Source organism: Falco punctatus (assembly GCF_963210335.1).
Source record: "Falco punctatus genome assembly, chromosome: 8".
Classification (NCBI taxonomy): domain Eukaryota; kingdom Metazoa; phylum Chordata; class Aves; order Falconiformes; family Falconidae; genus Falco; species Falco punctatus.
This window is the reverse complement of record NC_137588.1, coordinates 8,296,975-8,315,953: the sequence shown is the minus strand read 5'-3', so window position 1 is coordinate 8,315,953 and position 18,979 is coordinate 8,296,975. Positions and strand designations below refer to the sequence as shown.

The window sequence follows — 18,979 nt, the reverse complement described above, 5'->3', positions numbered from 1 at the left end:
GCGCAGCCTTCCGCAGGCTCACTCCTCCCACCCCTTCCCCTCCCACCAACTCCTTCGGCCTCACATTCCTCCGGTCAATGTTTTTTGCCCACCCAACAAACATCAGGAAAACAGGGACTGACCTGTTTGCTCCTGCACCAGAGAAGGTGGCTTTGGGATTTCTTCTTTGGGGCTTTTTTTTTCCTCTCCTTCCCCCCACCCCGAGGAGGAGGAAGATGGCAAATCAAACCACTGGTAGGCATGGAAATTTTTTCCCCAGGTCTTTATTTTACAAAAATAACTTACAAATACAGACAACTCTCAGAAGTAAGATCATTCATTCTGTGCATAAGGATACAGCTTTGTGAAGTATGGGTGTAGGAGTTAACAACTCTTACAACACTGTTAATTTTAACATGATGGTATCTATATTACACTACATACATTTCATGCTCCAGACATGTGGGTATGACCACCACATAAAGCTACGGTCCAAAAAAAAGCGTGCCAGCCAGGGAGGATGCACCTAGGAGATCATTTTCATTCTGCTATTTATCGGCATCCTCTCACCTATGACAGTTGAAACCAAACGGCAATCTAACACTCAGACTACAGCACTCTGGATACACTCATCAGCAATATACTTCAAATACATGATAAAAATATATTTCACTTTCAAATACAATTGTATAAGGTACACCAAGAGCCAGAAAATAAAGTCTTGAGCTTTTAAATACAACACACTATATTTATAACATATATACAGAGACAAGAGGGATTCTACATGTGGAAGAAAAAGCTTATCCTGCAAATGCATCTTATCTATGGTACACAATGGCTTTGTCTGCTAGAAAGTAATTTCCATTTGCATAGCATTGTCAAGAAATCCAGATTGGGCTAGGAGGAGAAAAGGCTTAATTTTGGTACCACATCCATTCTGCACCTGATTCTACTCTTAAATTACAGTTTGCTATTTCTCTTTTGTAGGCTGGAATTCATGCCCCGTTCATAAAAAGCACTGGGAAAGGGTAGGGGGAAGGGGAGATGGTAAAAAAACAAAACCAAAACAAACTAAAAACAAAAAATGAAACACAACACACAAAAAACAAAGGTCGGAGAGTCAAGGAGGTTTCTTTACAGAGTTGCAGTCATTTGGCATTTTGCTCCAGAGCAGAGTATTCTGCTTCTGACACTCTGGAAGCATCGATAAGTTTAGTGAGACCAGTTTTGGCAGAGTACTTGAAAATAAAGGCTTTCATGAGCTCGTATCTGTAGTTGCGGTTAATGAAGCTGTACAGGATGGGGTTGACGCAACAATGGACTAGAGAGAAACACTGAGTGATGTGCAGAGTGGCGTACAAGAAGTTCTCCATCTGACAACTGAAAGGTATGAAATGAAGGCTGTAGAAGATGTCAAGCAGGACAGCGACATGGTAGGGTAGCCAGCAGACAAGAAACACAACAACGTAGGAGAAAATGATCTTCCCATTGCTCTTCCTCTCTTGGTCACTGGAGGTGGAGATGGTCTTCGCAAGAAGGAAATAAAAGAGAGCAATGATGGGAAAAGGGATAAGAAAGCCCAGCACGACGGAGATGAGCTCCATGCCAATCAACCACTCTTTGAAGCTCTCCTCTGGATAGACAGGACGGCAATAGGTTTCGTTGTTGGAAGAAACAGTCTTGAGATAATAGGTGTCTGGGAGAGATGCGGAGAAGGCAAGCAGCCACACTAAGATGCAGATGCAGCGACGTATTATCTTCTTCTTGCGATTGCTGGAATTGGTGAAATAGGCAACTGAGAGGTAGCGGTCCACACTCATGCAAGCCAGGAAGAAGATGCTGCTGTACAAGTTGATGGAAAATATAAGGTGAGTTATCTTGCACGTGATTTCTCCCATGTGCCACTGGTTATGCTGGACGAGGGAGACGACCCACACTGGAAGGGTGATGACGACGCACAGATCAGCGATAGCCAAATTGAAGATGTAGAGGTGGGTTTCATAGCCAGTCATTTTGGCTTGGAGGTTGACCCACACTACAACCGAGTTGGCCACCAGCCCTATGACAAAGATGAAAATGTAGAAGAAGGACAGGGTGTATAGCAGGGCGCTTTTGTTGAGCGTGCCAGGGCATGTTGTCGCATCAACTGTGATGCAGTCACCGTTGTTGCACGTCCAGTTGATCTCTGTCAAGTTGGCTGTCTCCAGAAAATCAAGGATGGAAGTAAAATCAAGCGCACTCATGTTCGCTCAGTTTGGAGTTTGAGTGACCTACAGGCAAAATAGGATCAAAAGAAATGACCTAAGTTAACAGAGGTATTTCTGCTTTCGTCTTTGCACCACAAAGCACGTGCAGGATGCGTTGCCTTAGTAGTGCCCTGCTCTCGTAAGGCACTTTCCATGAAAGAGATCCATAGAGTAAACCAACCAAAACAGACACATAGCCAAACTCATCTGGTCGACAAAAGAGGAACAGCACTAGCTTTTTGTGGGATTTTTTTTTTTCTTTTAGCTCACATCTGACATCATCAGGTTGGCTATCATCCCCGGGTGTGAAATCCGCAAAGTACACCGTGGCCAAATAAATGTCAGGCAACTAAATCTGTCTTCTCCAGCATAAATGATGATACTATCACTTTCAGCAGGGGAATCTTTAAGCCATTTTATCTGCATTCCCTCAAGCGTAGTAGAATTGATCTGGCTGATACACGGTACCGTAAAACATTTACCACAAGCTCTGGTCAGCATCTTGTCAAGCCCAGCTCCAGCTGCATTAAGCAGAAATGGGGAACTAAGGGGCTTTGTGCCCTCATCCAATCTCAAACTTAAATCTGGCTTCATCCTCCCCCCCTTCCCTTGAATTCTATTTTACAAATCATCCCCTGTGTTTAACGATTATCACGTAGCTTTGACAAAAGAAAAAAAAAAAAAAAAGTCAGAGCTTGACCACCGAGTAGTTTTGCTGGGTTTAAGTTTTCTTTTTAGGAGAGCACTTTGACTTACAAAACACTCCCCCATCACAGCTGGCTCCACAACACATGCTTCCTCCCACCCTTTTGCTTTTCTACATCTACTTTCCTTGCCTCTCCAGTGCTGCCTTCTATCCACAAGCAGCAGGCAAAGCAAGGGGCTCCTTGCTTGTTAACTTCCTCGCCAGCAGAAGGAAAGGCCCCAGTAGACCCACATGGCTTACTCAAAATCCAAAGCTGGGCTGCTAATTACCCTTTTGCTTTTGGGGCAGCATTTTTACGCTGCCTCTCCTGCTGGGGCTCTCCCACCCCACAGGGCCAACTACCACCCACAGCAGCAGCCGGCCACCTTGGCCCATGACCACCACACTTCAGCCAAGCAACTTTTGGAGCCCTGTGTCCGCAAGCTCTGGCTTGGGGCACATGAAAATAAAGATGGAGAGGTGGGTTTCCAAGGGATGGACCCCATCTTGTTCCCACAAGGCTTCACTGGAGCTGGAGCATTGGGTCAGCCAGCCCACCCGTACTCCCCACTGTGGACACTTCTAGTATCCTGAACGGTGGCCAGCTTATTCTCCCCCACACTCGCAGCCCCCACAGTGAGAGGTAGCACCTGACGCTGCTCCAGCACTGGGGGCAATGCCAGCACAAGCAAGCAGCCAGAGAGAGCAACAGGGGGAAACAACTCCTGTGACCACCTGTATCTCTAAACGTCCTTGAACCCACCACAGGACCTCTTGGTGGGGCTTACGGAAGCACAGAGGGGACAGCTAGCAGGGAAGAGCTCGGACACACTCCTGTGCTGAGCATCCTTCTCTCGTCCCAGCTCCCCCGAAAGGGGATGTTGGTTGACACAGCACCTCTCACCCCTTCATCTGCATAATTGGCTCTTCCCAAACCTCCCACCCTCCTTGCCTGCCAGGGATACAGGCTACTGAAGAGAAGGGAGATAAGAGGGGAGATTACCAGGAAGGACTCAAGGCACTATTGTCCCAGCTGAGGGGAAGCTGGTGGCACTAACAATGAGGGGGGCCATACACACATCCAGGGGAGATCAAATCTCTCCACAAACAGGGCCTAAACTGGCCCTGCAAAGAGATCTAGCCTACCACCTCAAACCTATAGAGCCTTCCAGGCTTTCATCTTGCTGGCCTGCTGAAAGACAGAGTTCAGATTCAAACCAAATTAAGCATGGATTTTGTTATAACGCTGGTTAAGGGAGCAGAGACAGTGGCAGCTTTCTGTCCTGGGATAGACGGTCCCCCGCCTCCAGCTCAGGACAGCAGAGGGTGATTTACCTATGTATGTACAGGGCAGAAGGGCTGATCCTGCTCCCTTGCAGGGATGTGGGCCACCCGCAAGCTGCCTGTACCACCTGGCTGGTGCAGGCGGCAGGGATGCACACTGCCCAGGTGCAGCTCCCCAGGACGCTTGCTTCAGCCCAGGGCTGCAAGTGGCACAGAGGTATGGCTCTCCTGCTAGGCCTCACCCAGAGTCCCACCACTACTGCTGCATCCCCAGCACAAATGCATTTCAAGGTCTCTCAAGCGTGGGGAGAAGCAGCACCATCCCCAAGTCTCTGTATCTCAAAACCCCACAGCAACTAAAGCAAACTCCCTAAAAGCCACAAAACTCCCAGCCCCTTGGCAGGGGCCACCGTCTCCTGCTGGTATTTGTGGACAGCAAGGCAAGCAGAGCAGGAAGAACATCAGGCTACCCCACACCACCACACAAAAGTACTATGGGTGGGCCTGGGCATCTTCTGGGAAGGCACACGGTCCACCAAGGAGAGTGGGCTCATTCCACATCTCAAGACCCCAACTCAAGCCAACCCCTGTTGCTCACCCTTGGTGACCACCCAGCACCAAGCCTCCAGCAGAGTCGGAGAAAAAAAACTCAGACCTGGCTGTGGGGTGTCAGATCACCAGTGCTGACAGAAAGGCAGCAACAGGGCAATAAGAAGCCCTTGAAGCAGGGGCTTACACCAGTGCTGGGGACACCACTGTCACTAGCCTAGGACAGCAGCTAAGAGAGGGCACCACCATGCCAGCTGCTCCCTCAACCACCCTGGGGATGTTATCGAACACAGCCTGAACCTCAGCCTGCCTCCGCTCCAAGAACAGGTCCGCTGCATGCACGTGCATCCATCCATCTATCTGGGGCCGCCCACACGCCCGTGCACTTTTGCATCCCCAGCAGCACAATAAAAATCTGAAACCAACCCCCCCAGCCCACCCCCACCCCCACTCAAAGCCCTGCTGGGGAGGGTGGCTACATTCAGAGATTACAGCTTTAGGAAACCAGGCTCTCCATAGTCTGGGATTAGCTGCTGTAACCCGAGCTCCGATCCCCAGCCAGATTAGCTGGGAGGTATAGGGGGAACCCACCAGACAAACTCAATAAAGCCACTCTGCGCTCCTAAAAAAAATACCTTTAGCGCTCTCTGCAGACAGCACAATATCCTTAAAACTTGCGAAGGCAGCTGGAAGGCAGCTGCAACTGCATTTTGTGTTCGCTACACTGCAAAACTCTTCCAGGCCATCACCTCTTCACCCAGCAGGCACGCGTACTGCAGCCAGTCCCTGCTAGTTCGCAGGAGTTACCGTGTGAAGGAAAGGAGATGCACCCGAAATCCTGCTCCGGGACACCCCGAGATGGCCCTGCCGCCAAGGCAGCCTTCAGGACTGCACCCTCCCCATCCCACCTCCCGCCAAGGACCCGCTGCAGGCTGTGAAAAGGTAAATAGGCATGAGCATCCCAGCCTAGGAGGCCAGCCCAGTACCGCACGACAGCGTTCAAGCCCTTGACACTTTGGGGAACTTCTCAGCACCCCCTCTTCCACCCACAGCATCTTGCAGCCAGATCCTGCCTGCACTCAGGCCTGCCTTGGGGCAGCTCAGGGGTGCGGGCAAACGGGGCGCTGCCTTTCCCGAGTGGGGAAAGAAACAAGCTACACCAGGAGAAGCTGGGACAGCTGGTCGGGTTGTCACCTACACACCTTCGCCCTTCCCGTGGCAAAAGGAGCAGCCCAGTTCTCCAGCACGGGGCAGTGGGCAGCACGGCCCCTGGCAGGCTGTTTGGCCGCCGCAGGACCCCGTGCCCTCAGGGGGCACATTTAAACTCTCTCCCGCAGTTCTGAGCGGAGAAATAAAAAGCAGCAGCTGCGGGAAAGGGCGTGCGGCAGGGCTCCCCGGCCCGCCGCGCTCGGCGCCCCGCAGCAGGTGGCTCCCGGCCCCGGCGCGGCACAACCCCCGCCACGGCGGCCTGTGCCAGCCCCTACCGCGGCCTCGGGAAACACGGCCGGCGGGCGACCAGAGGAGCCCCCCCTCCCCGGGCGCGACCCCCGCAGCGGGTGGGAAGCAGCCGAGGGGGGCTGCGAGGCGAGGCGGGGCAGCGTGGCCCGAGCTGCGGCGGCCGTGCCGCTCCGGCCCCTCCGCTGCTGCGTCCCGCCCGGCCCGGGGGGCGCCGCGCACCCCCGCCCCGCAGCCCCCGGCCCGGCTGCCGCTCGGCTTCCCCCGCCCTTACCTCCCGCAGCCTGGGCGCCGGGCGCTGGCGGAGCGACTGAGCGCTGCCCGCCGCCGCCGGCCCCTATATCCGCGGCGGGGGACCGCCTCTCGGGGGCGGGCACGGCCCCGCCCGGCACGGCACGGCACGGCCCCGGGGCGGCTCTGAGCGCTCACGGGGGGGCGGCTGCAGGGCTGGGGGGTACGGGAGCGTCACGCAGCCGAGGGTTTGGGGGGGGGAAGGTGGGCAGAAAAAAGGAAAAGGAAGAAAAAAAAGGAGGGGGATAGAGAGAGAAAAAAAAGAAAAAGGAAGAAAAGGAGGGGGGGGAAGAGAGAGGAAGAAAAAGCGGGGGAGAAAAGGGGTGGGAGAAAAAGGGGGGAGAAGAAAAAGGGGGGGGAGAAAAGGCGGGGGGAAGAAAAGGCAGGGGGAAGAAAAGGGGGGAGGGGATTACAAAATACAAGCAGGTTTCTAGCTGTTTTCTGTTTTGATTTTTTCCCCCCACCACTGTAAAATATTGAGAAGACAAGGCAAGGGGAGGCAGCAGATTCTCACCTCTACTCCCTCAGCCAGGGCGAGAACAATTAACGGCAAGGAAAAGTGACAAGAAGCCAGAAACTCACTAACTAAAGCTGAAAATCCACTGCTTCACACCGCGGCTCCGCACAGGAGGGGCAGGTGAGGAAACCGGCCGGTGGAGAGGGGCAGGTCTGCGTTCAGCTCCAGCAGGGTCAGCCTGTCCTCGGGAAAATGCTGGGATTAGATTATAATCTACCTGCCAGTAGTATAATTTGCTGAAGCCTGACAACGGTGCTGACAGCTCTGAGGGATCTGACACACATACCATCGGGTTGCTCCGGAAACACCAGATAACCCGGGGCGGGGGCCTGGCTCCCCCCACCCAAACCCAGCCGCTGAACACACACCCACGTGTACGGCTCCAAGAGCCTAAATCACCTTGTCATTACCAAGCCAGTGTCCAGCCAGGAGGAACCGGTTAGCTAACACGTTTTATCCAGCACTTTTTCAAAGATACGCAGCATTTCAGCACTAGCAACCTGAGGGCTTCAACACCCCTGGAAAGCACATATTTTGTTTTCCCAAGGATGCTTAATCCTATTTCAACAGGCAATTAAAAGCTTGCATTAAAACCTGCTGGCAAACGCATGCTTAAAAAGACAACATGTTTTCCCACAAAAGTGCCTAGCGCAAGTTCTCAAGCTTAAAACAAGTCAGGGACGTGGCAAAACAAGACATTTTATTCCGTGGCAGAGCAAGGGTGCGGGGTTAAAAGGACTCCTAGCTGCCAGCAGAGAAGTCTTAATTCTTGGAGGGGGTGAAGAGATTGCTATTTTAACTGCTCTGTTTCTCAGCCCTTAATTCTGCCCCCCATCAAGGAGCAGAGTCAAATTTACACCCCTGCAAGTAAAGGCACAATTAGCCACAGCTCTGCTGCCAGCAAAGAGAAGATGAAGCTGCAGATGCTACACCTCACACAGCTCCAAGCCCGCAGTGAAGCTTGCCCGGTGCTCACCCTGTATTGCCTCCCAGCTGGGCCCCTGTGCATCCCCAGAGATCTCCAGCATCTCCCAGCTTGACATCACACTGGGGTGTCCTGGGGAGCACGTGGCAAAAAAACGTGCTGGAGAAAGGCCCGACCTGTCGGGCATGCGGTGGTGCCTCTGTCCTCACCGAGATCTGGGCTGCCACCAGCTCCAAGTGCCACCCTGCAGGAAGAGCACAAGAGGCCACCAAGCAGGCCACCTGGACTATCCCATCCACCACCATGCTCACAACACTGCTGGGGGTTTAGGTGCCAGGGAAAGAGGAGAACAGAGGAACAGGATTCTCTGTCCATCCCACGAATAAAGAGGTTGAGATGTAAAGTACCTTGCCCTGAGCCCCGCTCTCCCTGGAGGAGGTCCTCCAAGCTTCACAGCTGTTGGTGAGCAAAGCGTTTCGGCATCCGCTTAAATTCTGAGTGCTCACCCAAGTCTGTGGACGTCAGTGGAATTGAAGCACGATGAGTTCAGACAACGACAGGGTTAGGTTTAAAAATAAGCATGTACTGAAGCACTTGGCTAAATCGGGGTCTGAAAATCCTAGAGAAATAAAAATAAAATTAAAAAAAAAAAAGGGGGGCACTCTAGCAGAACTCCAGAGTCACTTCACAAAAAAAGCAAGCAGAGCAGTTTTTCCTTACTCGGTATGCCAGAAAATAACATCAAGTAGTACGATGTCTTCCACAGCTCTCCAAAAATACCGGCCAGTATCTGCAACTGCAAAGCTGCTGATTGTCCAGGAGTTGTAGGCAACCTCCCCTTTACGGCATTTGCCGAGAGCAGAGCCCCCGTCGCCCTTTCCAGGTTCCTCCCTGCTGCTATCTTTTTAGAGCAAGCACGTTCCTCACGCAGGACAGACAGAGCCCATTCCCCTTGTTATGAAAGCCAGATTTTGCTCAGCATTCAGAGATGGAAAACCCACATGATAAGAAACCACTTCCCTAAAGCACAGCAAGCAGAGCTGGGCACCCCAGATAAGTTCAGGAGAGGGTTGAGATGCTACCTGTTTGCCATGATTAATTGGTATCTGCTGCTGGTCCAAGCAGCTGTCCCAAGAGATGTGATCTCTGATAGTCCTGTGACCAGAAACTCCTTGTAGATGCAGCTATCCAGGCAAGGTGATCCATTGCGCATTGAAACGAGACAGGCTGAAAGTGTTGAGGTTGTTCAGCCTGGGGATGAGACGGCTCCGGGGAGACCTTACGGCAGCCTGCCAGGGCCTGAAGGGGCCGCAAGGAAGCTGGAGGGGGCTTTTTACAAGGACGTGTGGGGATAGGGCAAGGGACAATGGCTTTAAACTGACAGAGGGTAGATTTAGATATAGGTATTAGGGAGGAATTCTTTCCTGTGAAGGCACTGGAACAAGTTGCCCAGAGCAGCTGTGGCTGCCCCATCCCTGGCAGTGTTCAAGGCCAGGCTGGATGGGGCTGTGAGCAGCCTGGGCTGGTGGAAGGTGGCCCTGCCCGTGGCATGGGGGTGGAACTAGGTCATCTTTAAGGTTCCTTCCAGCCCAAAGCATTCTGTAATTCAGGAAAGGGGGAAAGCAAAGCTCCACAGCTATTCACCCTGCTACAGGTGAGTCTGTAGCAACGTGCCAGGGAGGGACCGGTCACCTTCACAGGGCAGCAGATACGCTTTTTTCTTGAAGGGTTTTTCTTGGGGTGCTTCTGCAATGAGTCTCTGCTTTCCCCAGACCGCGGGGGGCTCTGCACGAGATCAAGGCTCACTCCACTGTGCTCAGCGCTGCAGATAAACACACCTAAGGGTGAGCTCTGACCCATGGAGATAGGTACAGCAGGAGGGGCAGGCACAGGGTGTTGGGCAAAATGCAGCACTGGAAGTCAGATTATTGTTTTAACTACTTATCCAATTGTTTTGCACTTACATTTTGTTTAACTGCCTGAACTACAACAGTATTTCTTTTTTTTTTTTCTTCCAAAGCACAAGTTATTACTAACATAGGGGGAAAAGAAAAATCAGAAATTTCTCACAGTCCCCACAGCGTCTCCTTGCTGGCATTGGGAATGTGAACTGAAAGCATCCTCATTTTCTCTTAAGGCTTCCCTTTCCAGCTGAGAGGCAGATGGAAGCTAACACCCAGCCCTGCCTACTCAAGTCAACAGAGAAATCTAAAAGGAAAAAAAAAAAAAAAAAAGTGAGTTGGCAGCTTCAAGTGCTGGAAAGATTTTTTGAGGGGTGAGAGAGAAAGCCAATAAGGCAAAGTGCATATATGTGTTGGGTGGGGGAGCATTTCAATAGCATAACAAATATCAAAAAGGGACAAAGGGAAACATTTCTGCATTGCACAAGAGAGGATTGGCGTGTAGCAAGAGCAAGGCAGGAGCAGCATCACCAAGCGGGTGTCCAAAAGCAGCAACCTCACGCGCAGGCAGAGAACAACGTGCTGGCCAGGGGTGCAAACACCCACATTGAGTCGATAAAGCCAGGCAGAGCCCTGGAGGAAATCAGGCTGTGATCCGTGAAGTGTACAAAGGTAAAAAAGAGCTTCCTGGAGTCCTGGGAGCCAGCGCCAGCCGGCTGCTGGATGAAAACACAGCTCTCATTTCCTCCCTCTTCCAAGACAGCTAGTTCTCTGTCCTCTCTCGGTCACGTTCCTCGCTGCATTGGTTGGATGATGGATGGAGGAACAAGCCACTGGACTAACAAAAGGAATAAATAGATGACTACATCAGGAGTCACCTCTGAAATCTCAGGCAGAAAGGAAACAAGCAGCGAATTTCCAGCAGGCAGCAACTGTGGTACTGCCCAGCTTCACTTCCCCTACCAACAGAAAACAATCAAGTCATGTAACGCCAAACCATGCCTAAAGCAGCGTCAGCAGCCCCCAGCAGCCGTCAGGAAAGCCACAGGGCTGGTCTCCTGTCCAGCTCCATCCTGTCCAGTTTGGAAGAGATGCAAGATGAGGAAACCAAGGGGAAGAGAGCAGAAGTACCCTCCTCACTGCTGCACTGCAGAAAAGCACTACTTGCATTTGCCGCAGCACAGGAAAGGCACTCATACTCATAGGCAGCTCCAAGGAGACCCATGTCCTCCCCTGCGGAAAGATGGAGCGAGCCAGAGCTGCCCCAAACTGAAGGAGGAGATGGTGGGAAAGCCGAGGCACAGGGCATGGTGGCGATGCTGGGTGGGACACTCAGCATGACCCGGCATGCTGTGCTCACACTTGCAAACACACGGTGTTACCCTATTTTACAGCTAGGAAAATTGGCAGAAAGAAGTTGACTTCTTAGAACTACAGAGAAAAGGAAGACATGCGCAGGCAGAGGCTACCAGAGTGACCACAACCCATCCTAGGGCAAGGCTCCTGCTTCCCCTAGCCTAACCTAAACCACTACATCAAGCAATAGAAGAGAAATTGCAGTACAGGACTTCCCTTTCCACTCCATACCACCCACCCGTTAGTTTAAAGGTTCACGAGATTTATATTTTTATTTTTTGCAGAAAGCCCCTTATGGGCCGGTTTCCATCTATGCTGTAGCTCCAAAGCTGTATTTTCAACTTCACCACCATAACAATTAAGGACCACATTTAGGAGGAAGATTTTAGAGCATGAAAGCTGAGCTCCTTGGGATATCACAGGCCTCCAGCATCTGCAGTCTGAAGCGCCACGCGCTGCAAGCCTTGTAAAAACTGGCTGGTAGAAATCTGTTTTCCAGGCTGACTGTCCAGCCTGGGGATGCTGCCATCAGTGTTGACCTCTTGACAAGTGATGGTGAGCAGCACTGATTCAGAGAGACAACACAAAGCACGCAGCACTTTACATGGGTCTCGATCAGCTGGGCCACCCAGGATTTTAACTGTTCTTTTGTCTTTTTCCCCCGCAAGATGCAGCAGGAGAGAAGTTAATGCTCCCATCAGCCATGTGGCAGGGCACTCTCCGTCAATACCAGCGAGCTGCCCAAAAGCCAAGCGCCAGTACTGCGTGCATCCCAGCAGGATCTGCTGAAGAAAGGGCTGGCAGAGCAATCAATTTACTATTTTCAAGGCGATGAGAGCTTTTAGGAGAAATCAATTGGTGGTGTAATTAGGAATATTACCCATGTAGCTAATAATTATCAAAGATGGCTCTCTCCTTCACAGTTCATTTCCATCTTACCCTTCCACTAAATAAAGGTGTTACTTATGGATGTTATTTGCGGCTTCATAATCTACTGTCATAGGCATTATTGCCATTTATTTGAGAGAGTGCTGGAGCGTGACCACGAGGAAGATAAAATAGGACCCTGAGCCAGAAATCCTGCCTGAAGCAGCTAAGCAGCCAGCAGCGAGGATTTTTCAGAGACATTGATTTTTACATAAACACTATCCATAAACTTCTCCCCTCCGCACACTGCTGTCTCAAACTAGCAAGGTGACATTAACGTGTCGGGGGTAGGCTTTGACAGAAGCCATGCTGCAGAAAGCTGGACTCTAACTTGGCAAGTGGCATGCCGAGGACAGAGAGGAAAGAAAGGAGTTTGAATTAGGATGATGGGATCCCCCCCGCCTTCACTTGCTTCCATGGGAAAGAGTCCTGCTAGGTGTAATAGACTGAATACTACATGCCGGTAAGAAATAAAAAATTCATTAAATCATAAATCTTTTGGAAAGGGGATCTACTGGGGAGATTATATTCGCTTTTCATGGACATATTAATTCAACGGTGGCATATCATATTGTTCTCTGCGGGGGAAAAAGACATATTGTTTTAAAGTATGATATTTAGAGCAGTCCTTTAGGAAGGAAAGCAAATATAATCTTGGCAAGGAAAACCAACTGCATGAGCACTGAGTAAGGGACATTAAAAGCAAGGCCCAAGACCCAGCTGCCGAAAGTCAGCGTAGCTTGACTAGAGTTGTTGGAGCTAAGCCCATGCATGGGAGCTGAGAACGAAGGTCACCTCCACTTAGCCACAGCTCCTTGAAAATGTTAAGTAAATGAACAGAAAGGGTAATTTTTTACCAGGCCCATTGTGAACAGTCACTGTGTGCTAGCAGGCAAAAGGTGAGAAGACAAAGACATCATAGCTGCATTCAGTTTGATGTTCATTAGTTGGGAGCTATTTGTCCATCTCCTTCTGGATTGCTTCTGGCTCAGCGGTGGAAATTGCCAAGCTCTCCTGGCTCTCAGTCCAGCCAGACGCTCAGGATTTGGGCAGAACTAGATGGCCAGCTGCAAAACATGGGCTCACCCGCACCCTCCCTTGGCCACTGCCCAATCTGGACTCCGTGCGTGCCTGGTCTCCGTTCTCCAGGAGGCTCCAGCCCTACTGTGGCACACACCCAGAAGCGTCTGCAGCAGATCGACATCTATCTCCTGCCCAAATTCAATCAGAGCGAGGCCAATGCATTCCTCACTCCGGTGAGGGACCATATCTGACTGGCGTTTGAGGAGCACCCTGCACACAGCCAGCCACAGCGCACAGGTGAGGGAGGTCTCTGCACACAGACAGCTTCGGCACAATGCTGGGGTGGCACTGGTCTCACGGCCCCCTTTCACAGCTGTGGTCACACGTCACCCTTGGCTTCCCACCTCTCTCCCGACCCCACAAGCTTCGTATTCCTTTGAAATGAGAGCATCCCTCCCCGCTTTCTCCATCCATACCTGTAGCATAGCAGTCAGCGCAGCCCCACGGGAGGTGAGTGTTCGAATCTCCTCCAGCTTGGCTCCATGCATGGAGGACACTGGGACGGACTCCTGCCCACTGTGCAGATTCTCCAGACACCCACCCCGTGCACAAGTACCCATCGAGCCCCACTGCCTCCTGTAGCAGATCTCCCCTCGTGAGAAAGCTGCGGATCACAGACAAAAACACGTGCAGACCTGAGCTCAGCCCAGCTTCACACCGCACCACAATCCCAATCCCAGTCATCCCAAGCAGTGTTGTTCTGCCATATGGCTGCTCTTCTAATAGCTACGGGAAGGTCTTCAGCAAACATACAAGTTACTGTTCACGGCTGTGTCTTTCCTCTGTGATAACTCACCATCCAAAGTAGCTTACTGCAGAGGAACAAGGGAAGAAGACAGCTTAAGTTTGCCACACCAAGTAACAGTGGCTGCTGGGCAGCTCTTGCACCATAATACACTTCGTGCCAGTTTGACCACGTCGCACTCTGAACAAACTCAGGCACAAGTAACTCTACTGGGCCCATCAAAGAAGACAGGATTCACTTATCACCTGAATTGCAGGACACTGCACAAGAGAGCACATGCATGCAAACTCCTGCCAGACTTCTCACTTTCCTCCTTCTTTTTGCCAACCCAGCTATCTCGCTGAAAACCTTCCCATCCATCCCAATGAGGCATTAAATCTGAGGCATCGTTGCTCCCACTGGCAAAACTGCAGACAGGATTGTTCCTAGATAATGAAATAACCAGGTAAAATAAAAAAGGGCTGATGAAACATCAGCCACAAACAGCCAAAACAACAAAGTCAGTGCACACAAACCACAAAGACTCTTATTGCAACATTAAGTCAATCGTACGTTATTTATGTGTTTGTCATATGTGTATTCAACTACCTGCTTAAGGTGAAAAACACTAATAAGGCTGTATTTTTCTCCATACCTGGGCCAGGTTCCCAGTCGAGACAAGCAGTTTATGCTAGCCAAACACTTGGACAATTTTTGTTTCTGTAGAAACCTCTGTTGCTGGGGTCCTTAATATTGGCTTTAGGTGCAAGGCACATTGGCGGCAGCTCACAGCTCAATACTGTATGAAGCAAGAGAGGTCTTGGACTACTCAAATTATCCAATGCGAGCACAAGAAGGAGGCAGCTTGTGCTTTAGCTTCTGTCCAGGGCCCCTGGAAAGTTAATCCTATCCGATTACACTACTTCTTTTTTTTCCATAGAAGAAATAAACAGTCTTTTGTACTAAACATAAGGCTGCCTTCTTTTGAAAGAAGATTTATCATCCAGGATAAATTAATGAGTTCATTCCATTTTTGTCCCAAGTCTTCAAAGCGCAGCTTTTACTTCGTGATGCAATATCAGTTGGTTCTGCCTCTGTGCCAGGCAGTCCTCAAGAGATCCAGAGAGAGGGGCAGGGGAGACAAAGAGTGCATGCACAAATGCGGATCATCTCATCAGTTGCTTAAAGCCTGCACACCAAATTCCATGCACGCACATTACAGCCATGCAAACGCATGTACAAGAAGCTAGGAGCGGCTTCCCTTCAGACCACAAACACCAGGAATGCAGTGGGCTTTGAGCAACCTAAATTGAGTGAAAAATGTCCCAGCCCATGGCAGAGGGGTTGGAATTAGATGATTTTTAAGGTCCCTTCCAACCCAAGCCATTCTATAATTATGGTACGACATTGTTCATGAAAAGAAGTGACTGGTGGATGACAAAATCTGCTGTGAGTTGCCCCAGGAGAGGACCCAGCTGAGAAATAAAAAGGATGGCTTGGTTGCCTTCTCCACACCAACAGGGATCCCGTTGTACTGAGTTGAAACCTTGAACTCATTACAATGTCACTCTGTCTTTGGATCCGATATCCTGTGGGGGAATCTTCTGGGAATGTATTTTGGTTCAAACTTAGGTCAAGGAGAGTTGACTTGACCTGAAAATAAATCCAGGCGATCTCAAGCTGAAGAGCTATTGACTACTGTTTGCAATACAATAAAGCGAGGAGATCAAACTCAGCTGAAACCCAGGGTTAACATAAATCCAAGGAGAAAGGGGAACAAGAAAATTCATTCACCACCATGACAAAGGGGACATTTTTTGCATTGGCAGAATTCAGAGCTTGAAAGCGCTTCCCAGGCAGCATTTTTAGCATCCCATATGGTAAGTGTGTGCTGTTTAGCTGTGCTGATATCTTCAGCAGACTGGCAGTAAGATAAGAGGTACGCGACCGTATATGTGTGTGAAAAAGGTTTTGTGGGCTTTTCTTTTTTTTTTTTTCTTTTTTAACGTCACTAGATGGAGTTCCTCTGCTCGCACACAGGGAAGCTTTTGTGAGAAGTATTTTATATGGATCCCCAAGGAAAGATCTCAGTGGACGGGCTCTGAGCGCTATTGTGTGCACGTGTACGTAGTAACTCTCAGCAACTTTCAGTTTATGGTCCAGGAGAAATGCTCATTGTACTTGCTGCAGCTCCAAGATGAAACCCTGCTCCTGGCTTGTGCTAAGGGGAGTTGTATGATTAACTTCACTGAAGCTAGCCTTTCTCTTCTTCCAGGAGCTTTTTTTTTAAAAAAGAAAAAAAAATGTTTGCTGAATAAAGCAATTTTTCAACCAGCTGAAACTTCCCAGGTCTGTACTGCAGGGGGGCTGAGAGATGCTCCCTACCCATGCTGCAATATATCCTCAGAAAAAAGTAGAAAATCGCTCTCCCCCAACTATCCTCTTTCCCAGACCTCAGATCCAGAAGCAGCAGTTTGACTCACCAGCCCTTTGCCCAGACCCATAACATACCCATTTTAATAAATTTTCCAGCTTCTCAACGTGGCTGGAGCTGCTGGTTGTCCAGCAAATGCTCAGGAGGATCCTCTGTCCACCCAGTGGCCAAATCACAGTAATTTGATAATTCTACCAAAGTTAAAACTTTAAGAGTGCAAAACTGTCCTACAAGGATCTAATGCACGCACCCCCAGAACAAGCTGTGGATAATAACAAGATCTCATGATCCTTGAACATCAGCTTTTAAGATGCCTGTAAGTGTCCTCAGGGCTACCCTCAGCTCAAGCCTGCCCGTGTTTCCAGCCTGAAACAGCTGGTTTGTCTCACGATAAATATTAAATGTAGTTCAGTCCTTCAGCTTGCATTCATTATCTCCCCATTTTGCAGTAAGTATCTGGTCAAATCCCTCTAGTCTTTCCACCATCCCCTTCTCCCAAACATGCAAAGGGACAGACACCTTCTACACTTTGCCAGGGATGAAGCAGAGCAGCTCAGCTCATTGCAGCACAGAGATGCATGGGGCTGTACCCTGGAGCCCCGACAACATGGACAGTGTGGGAGCTTCACCACGGACACATCAACCCAGACATGACTGACCAGGGTAGCTGCTTTCAGGAGATGAAAGAAGTCTCTGCCATAAGACATAAGTGCCACATTCCCCATATGAGTGCAACTATTTCTAAACACAGCTCAGGGAAAGCTGCATATTTATTTTTTTTTATTTCACTAAAACCCATTTTATTAACCAACTTGCGCTCTAATGTAGATAGTCCCTTTGTTTATAGAATAAATTATGCTGCTTCTTCCCATTTCCCGCTGTGGTTGCATGATTCCTGGTCAGATTGTAGGATGTTTGATCTAAGAATGTATAAACTCCACTAAACAAAGCTGCAATAGAAAGTTGAATAATAAGTCAAGACTCCAACCTCTCCAAGAAAAAAAAAGGTGAGTTTGACAAAGTAACATGCTGAGGAGAGCCTGGGAATCTTTCAGACGAAATAAAGTATTTTAAGAGGGACTCAATATTCAAACTCAGCATTTCACATCTGCACCCTTTAAAACTGTCAGGAACGTCACCCCTGGCTCAAGTGAAATCTTCGTAAATTGGGATTTCTTTCACCACCGTGTGAAAATTAACACTTTCAATTGCAATTAGCAGTACCACAGCCCTGCTCACACTTTTGCTCAAAAAACAAGTCACACATGAATATTTACAGCCAACCAATGCCATCTAACAGGAACTTTCTAGTAAAGACATCCCCAGCCCATGTCTCTCCTCCAGATCAGGAATGAGAGAAGACAGACATAGATCAGTCTCCCTGCAGTGGTAGGTGTCCAAGCACCGTTTATCTCAGAGAGCTCTGGGACAACCACATCTCATCTAACCTGCAGCACAGTGGGGATGCTCTGCAGAGGACAGATCTAGGGGTTATACAGGTGGAAGTGCAAGTATTTTTTAATGGACACATTTTCCCTTCACAAAAAGTACCCATCATCACAGTAGCTGTATTTCTCAACCCCCGTCCTCCTTGGGACACATATTGTAAGGATCAACTTAACCCTTCTTTTTAAAAGTCAGTTCCACCTAGAACAACAAAAACATGAGGAAAACCAGTTCTGGAGATTTTCCACTGATCAGCCAAGGTCTCCGTGATGATGAAACCTGCGGTGTCTTTTATCCATTTTCCTGCCCCTTCTCTGCTCAGATATCCAGTGCATTGTGGTCAAAGTATCCAAGCCCTTTCTGCACAGTGTGGCAGCTAGCACCAATAAAACTAATTGGAAGAGGGGGAGAATTATTTGGTTTAATATCATAACCCTGACGGAGAAGTTAAGCAGTTCTTTTAATACAGCAAACAGTCTTCAGCTTAAAGTTGTGGCCATTTCAACTCCATCTCCCCTGACCAGTGGTGCAATTAAACCTGAAGCAGGACAAGAAATACAAGGAAGGGAAGTCACTAAGGAGAAAGGGGTGGAAAAAACCCCAGTACTGCCTCATAGATAGTCACATTTCAAAGCATACAAAGAAACCCCTAGTGAAGCAGTGAAAGCCAAGCATTCCTTCTCAAAAACATAAAAAGTTATGAGCTCGGTTACAAGCCTTCCCAGTACATGCTGACATGCTACCAACCAGATCTGGAGCAGAGACTCTGTCTAGAACTTTAAAAATGCAAGTAAAATATCATGCCTTGCAGGGTGTTCCATCCCCAAGCCAGTGTGAAGTCATCGACAGAACTTGATGGGTGGTGTTTCATGTGATTTACTGGGGAGCCAGAGGCCACCCTGCTCCACCCTTTGAAGCAGCACGGCCCATCCTGTCCTCCTCTGCCGGATCTTTCATTTCCAGGGTCTGCTCCATCACCTTTCAGCTGCACCGAGTTCACAAGGTGGAAAAGAAAAAGAAAATTATTTCCCAAGCATGACGTTACTGGCATTTGTTAAAGAGAAAAAGCAGATTGCTAACGCTCCTTTCCATTCTCTAAACAGGCAAAAAGATGTTCACCGGAACAGCTTCCAAGTGAAAATCCAGAAAGAAATTTGGAACTCATCTCAAGTCTATC

The 18,979-nt window shown here is 49.5% G+C and overlaps 1 protein-coding gene across 4 annotated transcripts in view; it reads right to left on the bottom strand.

The window, feature by feature from the left end:
- Window positions 1–245: 245 nt before the first annotated feature.
- The window catches only part of ACKR3 (atypical chemokine receptor 3), a 33,672-nt gene continuing 14,938 nt past the window's right edge, over window positions 246–18,979 (bottom strand). The window contains exons 1-2 of one of the 4 annotated variants that reach the window (XM_080399865.1): window positions 8,339–11,122; window positions 246–2,249 (exon numbers count right to left, since the gene is read on the bottom strand). In XM_080399865.1, the coding sequence (XP_080255991.1) occupies window positions 1,128–2,222 (1,095 nt within the window). In that variant the 5' untranslated portion in view covers window positions 2,223–2,249; window positions 8,339–11,122 and the 3' untranslated portion in view covers window positions 246–1,127. Of the gene's footprint in view, window positions 2,250–6,472; window positions 6,571–7,071; window positions 7,316–8,338; window positions 11,123–18,979 lie in introns of those variants that run through there. The other 3 variants (XM_080399864.1, XM_080399863.1, XM_080399866.1) reach the window with 3 other exon arrangements.